Source organism: Palaemon carinicauda, chromosome 12 (assembly GCF_036898095.1).
Source record: "Palaemon carinicauda isolate YSFRI2023 chromosome 12, ASM3689809v2, whole genome shotgun sequence".
NCBI lineage: Eukaryota > Metazoa > Arthropoda > Malacostraca > Decapoda > Palaemonidae > Palaemon > Palaemon carinicauda.
Window position 1 is genome coordinate 65,176,599 of NC_090736.1, and position 14,627 is coordinate 65,191,225.

At 35.2% G+C, this 14,627-nt stretch overlaps 1 protein-coding gene across 1 annotated transcript in view; it reads left to right on the plus strand.

Moving 5' to 3' along the window:
• The window catches only part of LOC137651242 (nuclear receptor coactivator 4-like), a 34,603-nt gene extending 21,240 nt beyond the window's left edge, over positions 1–13,363 (plus strand). Inside the window, exon 8 of the mRNA XM_068384468.1 lies at positions 10,850–13,363. Within this exon, the coding sequence (XP_068240569.1) occupies positions 10,850–11,761 (912 nt within the window). The 3' untranslated portion in view covers positions 11,762–13,363. The remainder of the gene's footprint in view (positions 1–10,849) is intronic.
• The last annotated feature ends 1,264 nt before the right edge of the window (positions 13,364–14,627 follow it).

Here is a 14,627-nt window from a genome sequence, read left to right on the forward strand (position 1 = left end):
AATCACTACAATGATGGATGTCTTAATATCCTGTTGTATATATTTGTATTACTTAAACTAAACTAGAAGATTATGTAAAATCAGTGTACACGTATGAACCATTGAAGAAATAAAAGCTTCATTTACAATTACAGTGGAAAGTCTAAATAAATTTTCTTGTCACATACATAGTCTTTCTGACAAGCTGATTATCAGCTGTAGTTAAATATTTTGATAATGATCTTGCATATTTATTTTCGTTCTCTTAAGTCGTTACAAAGTGGTTACGTACACTAGCTATTCGCAAATAAAAGAGGGGAGATTTCTTGCAAAGATTTTTTCTGTTAATTAGTACTGTATTAGTCAGTGACATTCACAGCTATGGTACATCCCAGTAATGTTAAAAGTAAAAGATAAACTGGTTTTGAATATGCAGCATTTAAGACTTATTTTTTTCCATAAACTTTTTAATTAATGTGTTGCTTCACAGAAAACAACTCATGCTGATTATTATTTATTTGGGGACATTCAGAGCTATTACAGTACAGGTGCTATGGAACAAGTATGAAAAATTTATAAAAATTCTCAATAATTTACACCTAATGTTTACAATACGAGATGATTCATTGTTGTCTTGATACTACCTAATAGTGTAGCTTTCAGATGTTTGGCAATGTAGGGTAGTCTACTTACTTTTTAACAAAATAGGAATAATTACATATCTAAATTATTACCAAATTTGCAAGTTATGGAAATGAAGTATACAATACATAGGAGGTATGGAACATGAATTATACGATATTTAGCTGTTCTACCTTTCTCTTTAAGTTGTTCCGACATCAAATACAAACCCTTTCACTATTTATAGTGATTATACTCTTGGCGAAGCTGAAAGACTAGCCATAAGACTTTTAGCAAGGTATAACTACCCTACAACTAGTTAGCGGAGGTAGGCCTGATCTCACACATATTTATGTTGTCTTGTCACTTTTTACTTTTGGCTTGGTGAGAGTATGATGTTTGTATCCCTGCCCAACTGTTTTTACTGTCCTTTGACTTTTTCTTATGTTCTTACTTCTTACTTTGGTTTTTATATATATTTAAACATTCATGTAATGTTTAACAAATATATATATATATATATATATATATATATATATATATATATGATAAATTTTTGCACATTTAGATGTTTTTCATATTCAAATAAGCCATATATTTTTCCTACATTAATGTCTGGGTTCTCTTAATGACCTCAGGATCAGAGCCCCCAGGTGAAATCATAAAGACAAGAGCTTGTGACCGGCCGGGAATCGAACCCTGATCCGGCAAGCTTGTAGAGACAGTAACTACCACTTGGCCACGAAGAAAGATAAAAAGTCAGTGACAATTCTGCTGTACTTATACCTGTCGAATTCAGGTGTTTTGTACTTAGAATTGAAATTAACCCATCTTCACCATTGTAGCTAATTGGCAGTTTGTTACTTGGCATTCGATTAATGATAAATGTGCAAAAATTTATCATTAATCGAATGCCAAGTAATAAACTACCAATTAGCTATGATGGTGAAGATGGGTTAATTTCAATTAAGTACAAAACACTTGAATTCGACAGGTATAAGTACAGCAGAATTGTTATTGACTTTTTATCTTTCTTCATGGCCAAGTGGTAGTCACTGTCTCTACAAGCTTGCCGGACCAGGGTTCGATTCCCGACCGGTCACAAGCTCTTTTCTTTGTGTGATTTTGCCTGGGGGCTCTGATCCCGAGGTCGTTAAGAGAATCCAGACATTAATATAGCAAAAATATATGGCTTCTTTGATATATATATATATATATATATATATATATATATATATATATATATATATTTATTCTATGATCATGACAGTGCGAGTGTTGCTGTATTCGTGTCAGTGTAGTGCAGTGTTTCTCTAGTTTGGAGAAACCTTCTCTTACAGTCTCTTACTCTTAAACACCTCAGGCTCCTTAATGGACAAGTAGCAGATGGTGGAGGGCAGAGTTTAACCATAGTTAGTCTGGGATGAATGACATAGAACGATGGCTATTTCTCTCTTTCATCTACCCCCCTGTAGGGGAACAGCACCTATGGTACTCTGCAAAGGTGACCTCCTTTGTCTGCAGGTAAAACTATTTCCCTTGTTTAACTTAGTATAGAGATATACTGTATACTGGTTATGTCCCCATACCCCCTGGCGAGGTGGGATAGGGTAATGTCTATGATTGATTCAGTGATTCCCATGTTTTTGATAATTCTTACCTAGACTAGTCTCACTGCTAGAATCGTACAGATTGCTCGAGCCGGTAACCATGCTTTGTGCGGATTTTTAGCAAGGTGTCATGATTTCTCCCTGTTTTGTGCGGAGCGCGTATGGGAAAACCCAGAGTCAAATACCAGCCAATTGGTTTGGATTTCCACGATCCTAAGGACCAAGTCAAATTCTTATAAATAGTGAGAGTTTGTATTTATTGTTGTTATTATTATTATCATCACTAGCTAAGCTATAACCCTAGTTGGAAAAGCAGGTTGCTATAAAGACAAGGGCTACAACAGGGAAATATAGCCCAGTGAGAAAATGAAATAAGGAGATAAACTATATGAAAGGTTATAAAAAATTAAAATTAAATATTTTAAGAAGTGTATCAACATTAAAACAGTAAAATATTTCAACAGTAACATTAAAACATCTTTCATATGTAAACTATAGAAAGAGACTTATGTCTGCCTGTTCAACATAAGACATTTGCTGCAAGTTTGAACTTTTGAAGGTCTACTGATTCAACTACCCGATTGGGAAGAGCGTTCCACAACTTGGTCATATCCAGAATAAACCTTCTAGAATACTGAGTAGCATTAAGCATCAAATTGGAGAAGGCTTGACTATTAGAAATAACTGCATACCTAATATTATGATCAGGGTGGGACTGTCCAGGATGATCAGAATTACAGTATGAAAAATCCTGTGAAACATACATAACAATCTAATTGAATAACAGTGCCAGAGATTAATATCTATATCAGGAATAAGAAATCTAATAGACCGTAAGTTCCTGTCCGACAAATTAGGATGAGAATCAGCAGCTGAAGACCAGACAGAAGAACAGTACTTAAAACAAGGTAGAATGAAATAATTGATACACTTTTCAGAGTAGACTGATCACTGAAAATCTCAAAAGACTTTCTCAATAAGCCAATTTTTTTGCACAATGGAAGAAGACACCGACTTAATGTGTTTATCAAAAGTAAATTTGGTGTCGAGATTTACGCCTAAAATTTTAAGTCTTACAGAGTTGAAAAAACATTATCAGTGCTGAGATCCGGGTGTTGAGGAGCCACTGTCCTTCACCTACTTACTATCATACTTTGAGTTTTGTTAGGATTCAACTTCATGCCCCATAATTTGCACCGTGCACTAATTTTAGCTAGATCTCTATTAAGGGATTCAGCAACCCCAGACCTACATTCAGGAGATATTGATGCATAGAGAGTAGGATCATCTGCATATGCAACAAGCTTGCAAGCTTGTTTTGTAGGCTAAATGACATTTCATGTGTATGTAGTGTGAAAAGTAATGGGCCATGAACACTACTTTGAGGTACTCAAGATATCTCATTCCTATACTCACTATAGTGCCCATCAACACCAATCTTTGCAACCTATTACTTTGAAATTCAGTAATGATGCTAAGAAAAGACCCACCCACTCCCAGCTGTTTGATTTTGAAACCCAGGGCCTCATGATTAACACGTTCAAAGGGACAACGAAAATCAAGGCCAATCAAACTTCCTGACTACAATCAAAGAGATTTCTGTACCCAATTGGAGATTATAAGGACATCACATGCTTCAAGGCCTTTACAGAAGCCAAATAGCTAAGTAGGGAATAAGTGATTGGCTTCTGCACACCTATTTAGACGTTTTGCCAAAAGACATTAAAAAACTTTAGGTATGAAAGTTAGGGAAATTGGGCGGTAATCAGGTGGACTTGCGCTACCACAAACTCATTTACATAATGGAGAAACATTACCGATTTTACAAGAAGTGCTAAAAGCTGCTTTTCTTGCTAAATTGTGCAAAATAACAACTTTGGACCTAAGAAATCTGCAGCCTTTATGTAAAAGAGGAAAAATGCCATTTGGGTCTATACCTCCATAAACATCAAGGTCAATCAAGAGAGCTTTACTATCACGAGATCGAAATGCTAAACTAGTTAGTTTAGCCTTAGGAAAACAGGAATGAGGAAGATCAAGTTTCTCATTAATCTGCTCACTGTCAAACACATCAGCTAAAAGGGTTGCCTTCTCCTTTGGACAGCGAGTCATAGAGCCATACGATTTAAGTAAAGGAAGAACTTTTGCATCTACACCAAAGATTACAGATTGAAGTGTAGCACGTCATTCATATTCCTGAGTTGTAGGTTGAAGCATAAACTCTTGAGCAAAATCTGTAATCTAAGTATAGTTATTCCAAATCAAATCTGATCTGTTACCATTCCAAAGATGATAGGTCTCCTGTTTCTCCAATTAAGCATATCTACAATCATCATTGAACCAGGGTTTGTCTTTCACTCGGTACCTTGGCACACGAGAAGGGATACGCCTATCAATTATGTTGTACAGATTCTCATTCAAAGGAACAACAGGATCAACACTATTATGCAATTGTGACCAATTTCAGCCCAAAAGATCACTCTCAAATTGCCATTCCAGTCATCTTGAGATTTTATATAAATTTTACATGGGTAGGATACATCAGTGACAGGCTGCTCAGTCTTCACTACTAATGAAATCAAGGCATGATCAGATGTCCCAACTGGAGAACCAACCTTACCCATTATACCACCAGGGGAGTCAGTGTATACTAGGTCCAAGCAGTTACCAGACCTGTGAGTAGCCTCACTTTTGATTTGCTCACAGCCTGATTCAGAGGTAAATTCCAAAAATCTTAAGCCATGGCTATCAGTAGGAGAAATGGAATTTAACGATTCTATAGAGAGCATTGAAACCACCAACAAAAACAAAGGAGCCCTTTCAATCGTTATCTTGTATCTTGGCCATAATGGTAAGAAGACAGTCGCAGATAAGAATCATCCATGTCTGGATTTCAGTAGATCGAACACAAATAGAAGTCGTTATGCCTGCTACAAACTTTTATTACCCGAATCTCGTAACATTCACATTCATAGCATGATCTATGAGAAGCAGAGTACTCAATCCCAATATACACTGCCATTCCCCTTGCCCTAGGAATGGCATCCTGTTTTAAGATTATTGGCTTCTTGAAACCAGTTATAAGTAGCTCAGATGAGTGTCTTTTATTAGAAACCAAAGAATATCATACTGTCTGGATGCAACTGTAAGGTCTTGAATATTTTCATGCAGCCCACAAATATTTTTATTATTCTTCTTATTATTATTACAAGCTAAGCTACAACCCTAGTTGGAAAAGCATGATGCTAGAAGCTCAAGGTCTCCAACAGGGAAAAATAGCCCAGTGAGGAAATTAAACAAGGAAATAAATAAACTACAAGAGAACTAATAAATAATCAAAATAAAGTATTTTAAGAACACTAAACATTGAATTAGATCTTTCAAATATAAACTATAAAAGTTTCAAAAAGAGAGGAAGAGAAATAAAATATAACAGTGCCTGAGTGTACCCTCAAGCAAGAGAACTCTAATCCAAGACAGTGGAAGACCATGGTACAGAGGCTATGGCATTACCCAATACTAAAGAACAGTGGTTTGATTTAGGTGTGTCTTTCTCATAGAAGATCTGTTTACCACAGCTAAAGTCTCTCTTCTACCCTTACTAAGAGAAAAGTAACCTCTGAACAATTATAGCCCTGTAGTTAATCTCTTCAGTGAAGAAGAATTTTTTGGTAATCTCGGTGTTATCAGATGTATGAGGACAGAGGAGAATGTGTAAAGTATAGGCAAGAATATTCCATGGATGTCTAAACAAAGGAAAAATAAGCCATAACTAGAGAGGAGGGTTCAATATAGTAGTCTGGCCAGTCAAAGAACCCAATAACTCTAGCGGTATTATCTCAATGGGTGACTGGTGTTGGAACAAATGACAAATTTGGAAGTATTTTGCATTTCTCCTAATGATACAAGCCTTGAGCTATTTCTACAAACTGGCCCACCATCACCTGTACCCTGATAAGTCATGCTTATAATAAAAAGTGACTAGACAACACAGGTGTGTGTGAGCGGGGTAGACTGCAGCCCCTCCTTCTCTCTGCTAACTAGTGTTAGGGTAGTTACATCTCGCTAAAAGTCCTATGGCTAGTCTTCCAGCTTCTCTGAAAGTATAATCCTTATAAAAAGCTCAAGGTTTGTATACACTTTACTTCCAAATTTGTCATATGTATTAAACAGTTTTACTTTTAAATTAGGATTAAAATTTTATTTTTTTCTGATGTCCAGTTAATATTCTTTTAATTTTGCATTAGATAGTTGGTTGTTAAAAGTAAAGGAAATATAATGCAGTACAACATTATTTAGATTTACAGATTAGTAAATACTGTAGCTATATGTGTGTGCTTACATCAAATATTATAAATTGATACTAGTTATGGTACTGCTAATTAAAAACATGAAATTGTTGGTCAGGTAAAATGCGAAGAAAATCAATAAATTGATTAAAGAGTACTATTTCAGTTAATATCTAAATGCAGGAATTCTTGTTACATTTGTAGCCTAGTTAGCTAGCAATAGCTGAAATATGTCTAATCCTAATGATGTTGGACTAGCAAACTTTCCACCATCTGAAATTATCTGGTTCATATGGTGGTGATTACTGCAAGATTTATAGTTTTTGAAGGATCAAAATCTTTGGTATTATTATTACTTTCTAAGCTTCAACCCTAATTGGAAAAGCAAGATCCTATAAGCCCTAGGGCTCCAACAGGGATAATAGCCCAGTGAGGAAAGGAAATAATAAAATACAAGAGAAGTAATTAACAATTGAAATAAAATATTTCAAGCACAGTAACAACATTGAGATAAATCTTCCATTTATAACTATGAAAACTTTAAAAAACAAGAGAAAGAGAAATAATAGAATAGTGCGCTCTAGTGTCCCCTCAAGCAAGAGACCTCTAATCCAAGACAGTGGAAGGCCCTGGTACACAGGTTATAGCACTACCCAAGAATAGTGAACAGTGGATTGATTTGGGAGTATCACTCTCCTAGAAGAGCTGCTTACCATACGTAAAGAGTCTCTTCTACCTTTACCAAGAAAAAAACTACCCACTGAACAATTACAGTGCATAGTTAATCCCTTGAGCAAAGAAGAATTGTTTGGTAATCTCAGCACTGTCAGGTGTATGAGGACAGAAGAGAATATGTAAAGAATAGGCCAGACTACTGTTATTTGGTGTATGTGTAGGCAAAGGGAAAATAAGCCATAACCAGGGAGAAGGATCTAGAGTACTACTGTCTGGCCAGTCAAAGGACCCAATAACACTAGCGGTAGTATCTCAACAGGTGGCTGGTTCCTGGTCAACCTACTACTTATAGTAATTATTGTCCACTTGAAACGGTATACAGATATTGCACTCAAAGTTCTTCAACCTATCTGGTTTTTTTTATTTAAATTTACATACTTATTTTATTGGGTGTTGTTAGGCTACCTTTTCTAGAGTTTCCATAAGAAAAGGTGTTTTGTTTGTGATATCTTTGAGATATATTTTCCATAAGTTCATAGGTAAAAATTCAGATTGCTAACAATTTTTTTTAATTTATAGATAATTGTAAAGTAAATTACTATGGGAAATTTGCAATATCAACATGCAGGCCATATTATAGACATTTATGAAGGTTTTTTTTTCTAATCAGGAGGCCAGACCAGTGAAGTTTGATCAGATCATTGATCAAGTTGCTCTGAGTGGTTGGTATGTCTTAGGAAGACCTACTGTAATCTACTGTATATCAGAAAATTTTATGATTGAAAATGTGCACTTGAGGTGAAACTGGCTCGATGACTTCGGATTCAAAGACATATCAGAAGGATGGCATCAAGATGGGACATCAGAGGTCTTCTCTAAGAATTCAATGATAGTGTAGAACTAAGGCCAGGCTGCAGGCAGTGTTGGCTACTTCTCGTCACTAGCAGGGAGGGCTGCCTTCTTCAGTTCGTCTCTTACCCATAACAGGATTTTGGAGATAGGCATTTGTCGTCTGAAAGGAAGGTCAGAAACTGGCTCTGTCAGACTTCTTGTCCTTATCGCATCAGGACGTGGTTCCTATCTGTTTCGAACTTAGTTCCTCTCTTATCCCATCTCCTGTCCTATCTCCTTTGGACAGTCTTTTCTTGAAGTTTATATACCCATGTATGGGTGGAGTGAATTGCAATGGAAAGTTGTCATTCCCATAGAAGGAGTTTTTTTTTGACAATTCTGCTACTTGATTGGTTTCCTCAAAAACGTCCACTTTGATCATGACATAAAACCTTCTAGAACAAATTTCTGATACAGTCTGGACCTCCTTTTAAGCCATAACAAAGTGCAGCATGTACCGACCTGTGATGAATTTTTTAAAAAACGAGTATATTCCTCGGTTCAGTTTCTCAAAACATGCTGACTTCACTCATTAAGGCGATGACATTTTGGTCCAAACAAGACAGTTCCTTTATCACTGAAGCCACTCTTCATCGAAGCTGGGTTTGTTTCCAAAATGCTGACGACAGTAGAGAGATGACAGCTTTGCCCAAACACTAAAGAAGGTAATACAGTATAGCACTTATGACACTGCTGTCAATAACGAAGGCTCTTTTACAGCGTTCATTATCACCCACCTGCATTGCTTTCTACTGTATTTTCCATATGCTTGTTCCATCCATTTCTTGGGCTTTCCCCAAAACCAGGAAATTTAGCTGTTTTTTGCTCTGATTTTCAACCTTTATCCAAGGTTAAATTGTTTTGAGCAAGACTTACGAGGATCGAGAAATGTTTCAACCGTTATCTAAGATTAAATTGTTTTGAGCAAGACTTTGATAGTGTGGAGAAATATGACTTACTATCTTGTTAACTTTATAACAATGATGATAATTATGTGTTACAGTATGTATTGCTTTTTATTACTAGACATTTACAGTAATAACAAAAGATGGTGGACTGTAGATTACGCTTAATGAAAGATATCTTCTTAGAATTGTGAATTTTACTTCATGAATGTATGTCCTACCAAAACAATTTTTTTTTAAATCTTTGGAGACATACTGTCATTATTCTGAATAAAGCAAACACTTCAAAAGTTAATTGCTTCTATCAGATTTTTCAATAATGATGGTGGACAGCTTGAAGTGTAGACGGATCCTTGATCTGGCAGGTCTAGGCCAATAGCTAAACTATTAAAGAGTAATAATGGAAACTGTTGGGTACATGTAGGTAAAATTAAAAATAGAATACTGTAATTTATATAGTTACGTTTATAAAAGGAAAATAAGCTGTATGGGGCAGTTGAATTGATATAGAGGTATTGTACAGTATACTATAAGGGTGTAGTGGGTGGTTGTAATTTAAGCAGTACTTAGAGTTTATGAAGTCTGTATTAGCCACTAGCTGAATCCTCTTTTACTCAATCTGTTTTACTTCTCTGTCCACTTTTCTTTCACCTTTGGGTCGTATCTCTAAACTTTTGCTTCATTATAATCTAATCCTGATTGTACCTTTGCACTGAATGACACAAATTCCCAAATCCAGTCTCAAAGAATTACAGAACTGTCAAAAGAACATGAAATCATAACGTTGTGTCAAATTTGTTTCTCTCCTTTTATGTGGCTTTGCTAAATAATATCCATTCCCCAATATCTCGTGCAGATAAATTTCCACCATCAATGCCTCTCAAGCGGCACACTTTTTAGCCATCTATATTGATGTTTCTACTTCCTTTCTAACATCTTAACATTTTTTCTGACTTATGAAGATTGTTTTAAAAGTAACTCATGAGCAACAGATCATTGTATTCATCTTGAAATGTCTCTTCTGTGAAGCTAGGACCAGGCAAGGGCTTCTGATGGCTCAGCAGGTAGACTCATGCCTCTGCTCCCTTCCCTTCCTCCATAAAGGGTAGTGCGATGGGTGCACTATATGCATTACTAAAAAGTTTGCAGGATCCCTTTTCTCCATTCTGAGCCTTATACTTCACTTTTATTCCTGCTTCCTTTCTGCCCTCTTCCTTTTTGTCAAAGTTTATTTCGTAATGTGACAGCAGTGTCCCCCAATGGTCTTCAGGTCCCAGTGCTGAGTCATTTGGCCAAAATTCTTAAACCTATCCACTGCATCTCTGAAGAAGTGTGTTCACCTGTGAACTCTATCATGCCAGGAGCACAGAACCCACTGGATGTATCATTGACACTTCCACTAAGCTGCTTCAACTCTGAAAGTTCATTGAATGTTCCAATTACAGTATACAAACTATGCTGTAAAACTGTTTCGCCATTCTATGTAAAGTTCGACCAAACCGTTATTGCTGGTCTTATAGTCAAATAGATAAAGAAAAATATAAGATTAAGATGTAATGTTAAAAAAGTATATTCCATCTTTGAGGTTAGATGAACACCCCCCCCCCCCAACCCCACAAATCACAGTGCATCATTTAAGACAGTCTAGATTCAATTGATTTCTCTATCTCTTTTTTTAGGTCTTTTACAAAACATTTTTTTTATATATTTTCATATTAAAGATTTATTGTATTTGATAAAGGTTAATTAAATCTATGAACTTTTCAGATTCGTATGATGTCATAATTTTTTAACTAATTCCATTTCATAAATATGTTTTTGTTTAAAACAGGAGAATTGCTTTTTAACTTGTCTAATGTTAGTCATTTTTTATTTCTAGGACTGTAGCACCCAAGGATCATTATGCGAGATAGAGAATCTTTCAAACTGTATAGAAGATAAGTCATGCTGGCTGAGACCAAAGCAAACCTCATCAGAAAGGTCACCATTGCAACAAATTAAGATAGCTGATGTTTGCCAAGCAAACGAACCCTGTTCCAACTTCTCTGAATGCATATGCAAAGGCAGCTGTGTTGATTCTGCTCTTCAAAAAGCCAAGCAGTCGGCTGCATACTATGCAAAAACAAGCCGAAAACGTACCATCTCTGAAGTGTACAGTTCAAATCCTGTGCTCTCGCACATGGCTGATATCCTCTCGTCTGATAATTCACAATGGCTGGTGAAGAGCAGCTCTGGTCATACCCATATGCCAAAGAGGGCTATGTATAAAGCTCCGGGGGAAATGTGGTTGTCTTCATCCACGACAGTACCTGCTACCTCACCTCAGGCATCTCGTGTTGTGATGAGCACTCACTCCAACATTTGGCTCCTAAACAAGTTAAAAGCTGAAAAGACTAAGGACAAAAAAGAAAAGATCGAGGATGGTGATGAGAAGGACATACGTCAAACATCTAAAGATGAACTTTCTATGAAGTATAAAGACTTTGGATTACACCATGAAATCCTTACCAAAATGGCATGCGACAACGAGCCTGTAATTGGAACCATCGTTCCATCATCGGCATGTTATTCCCAGGGTAACAAATGTTTTAGCAATCTTTTTGATAACAAATTCTTTGATGATAAAATGCATGACTTGACTTTGGGTAAAAACCCTTGGCTTGCTTGCAACTTGTCAGCCAGTCCCAACTTGAAGCTAAGTAAAACGGCGTCAACTCTGGCTTTCACTACTGATTCCATGTTAACTGTTGCACAAAGTAGTTTAGATAGTTGGCTGTTGAAAAGACTATAGAAATAATTGTAATTTATAGTTTATATATATGAAAGCTACCTAAGTTTTTGTCAAAAACAATACTGTACTGTAATATTGGGTTATATTATTCTTAGTATCACATTTATTCTTCTATTTAGTTTTACTGTCAGAGAAATTGAGAGTCAATTAGTGTTTGATATATTCTCTGTCATGTATGTTAATATTTGAGTTGTATTTTTTGTATTGAAGCACATTTATATATGTACCTGTGTGCATAATCATTTTAATGGTTATACTGCAAAATGTCTTTTTAGTTCTCTGAGGTTTCTAGGATCCTTCCTTCTTATATATTTTATTCAAATTGTTTATGTGCAAATATATTTCACAGTTTATGCTGAACATGTTAGAATCTGGGAATTACTAATACTGTAGTAATGAATACTTCAATTGTTGATGGACTAGGGGCACTCTAATTACATAAATTTTCATTAGTTATTTCAAATAACTATAGTGTTATTAAACTTTTCTTAGATCGGTCCATTTTAGCAATGCTTAAAGTTGAAGTCCAAACAGCTGTGATCTTAATTTCCAAGAATTGGGTCCTTATTCTTCTGAAGATTAGATTTTTAAAAAAAATCTTGCTTGTACTGAATGTTTCTTTGTCTATTGCAGAGCAATTTAAAGAAAACAATGCCCAGTTTGGATGTACGATGTTACAAATAAAATTGTAAAATGTGTGAATATTCACCTATGAAGTTGTTTAAACCTTGTGTTACAAATGATCATTCAAAAAGTTGAATTCTTGTTAGTTTATACATTACATATATTATGCTTACAATTTTCTTGGTTTTATGAGGGCTTGCATATACTGAATGTGCAAGTGGTTATAGTTAATTTTTAGCCAGGGTTTAGGACTTTTTTAATGTTCATCTTTATTCTGCTGTAAAAAGATGTTTGGATTCCACATAAAATATTTTAGTTCACCTTACACTGATTAATACAAGACTGACCTCTAATTAACAATGGTTTGGTAAATCATAACATTTCATACAATTTTGTGTACTTTATTAGAATTATAATTGTTTGTAGACAAAGCTATTATAAATTTTATTTTTGCACTTTACACAAATTCAGTCAGTCGTATTCTTTTGGTAACCACAAGGTTTGCAATTGTCTGTTGGTGTTTTAAATTAGCCATTTTATAATGGTAGTATATAGGTGCTTGTGCAATATTGATAGTCGGAACATTTCTCCTGTTCTAATTTGAGAACGAAAATATTGAAATTGTACAGTTACAGTACTCTGCAAAATATTTTATTTCTATAGTTTTTTTTTTTCCTTTTCTTTTTGTCTTTTTCTTGTGTAAACTGAATTATAGTGTTAGGGCATAACTTTTTTATGTCATACAGATGGATAAACGTTAGAATTTCAGATGCAGAGCACAAAATATAGTCGTCCTCTATGTTGTAGGTCTAATAACTCGCAAGAGCACTATGATTCACTCTACACAATGAGTCTGAAAAAGCTGTTGCTTTTCCCATATACAATGTTTTGTTCTGATAATCTCATCTATACACTTTCCAGTAAAGTATGTATATTATTGACCAAAGCTTTAAATCAATAAATATGTTATATACTGTAGTTTTGATTTTTATTAACCCATTTGTTAGTCTTTGTATTAAATGAAAACTAACCTAGAAACTACAGAAGGAAATAAATTCCCATTTTTGCACTATAGGTATAAATCTTATATAACCCCTTCAGGATAATTGCTTAGTGTATTTTTTCTTTAACTCAATGTACCTTATTCTGGTGAATGCATATGGTAATAGTGCTGTCATTGTGCCTCCCAGCTCCCACTGTAGGCAAAGGCATTTTAGCCCCTGCCCATATGACAACATTGTTCTGTGAACCTTATTTCTTATCGGAAAAAGTTTGGTAAAGGTCTTTCTGCTTGCGTGAAAACGGTGACAGTTGAGTAGAGATCCTGGTGGCGAAGACTAGTGACACCAGCAAGAGTGATTGGTGTACAAGTAACGAGAAAATGGAGTTATACATGCAAAAAGAAAATAATTTATCTTTGTGCTAGAAGAAGGGCAAGAAAGAAGAAAATTTGGTGCATAGAGTTTGGGAAATCTTGCTCTAATACTACTGGAGTTGAAAATTGAATCAACTAGATTTCATAAATTACATGAGAATGGATCCAAATAAGTTTACTTGTTTTGGGTTTAAATCCAACCCTCCACTGAAGTCTAGTGAACTACTTCTCGGGCAGGTCTATATTAATCATCTAACGAAACATTTTCATTATAACTTATACAATTCTTTGATTGTAGCATCTTCCAAATCATATGATCTTGTGAAAAGTAATGTCTTTAGTTTTTTCTCAAATTCAATTGCTCCCTTTAAGTCCTTCATTTCAGTTGGCAGTTTATTATAATGTCTAGGCGCACAGTAGCTAAAAGCCCTTTCACCAAATTTACTATTTGTTCTTGGTTCAGATAGCCTATGTTTGTCACTCACGTGTCTTATGTTAACATTTGTTTCTAGTTCTAGTTTATTCAGGCATTCTTTTAGATATTTTGGTTCATTTTGATTCGGTATCTTAAACGTTAATAAGAGTAGCTTGTATTCAATTCTCGCTTTTACCGGCAGCCAGTGTAATTTAATTAAAGCAGGGGCAACTCTTTCCCTATTGTGTAGTCCTTTTATTAATCTAGCGGCTCTGTTTTGTACTCTGAATTTTCTCATCTCGAAACTGGAGCCAACTATCAACAAACCGGCTACAGTACTAGTATGAGAGTATTTCCGCTGAAACCCAATAATAGGCAATATTACTTTATCAGTTAACAGGACGTTAGAATACAGCACTTAATGCACAAGAAGGGTTTCCAAACAGTTTGTT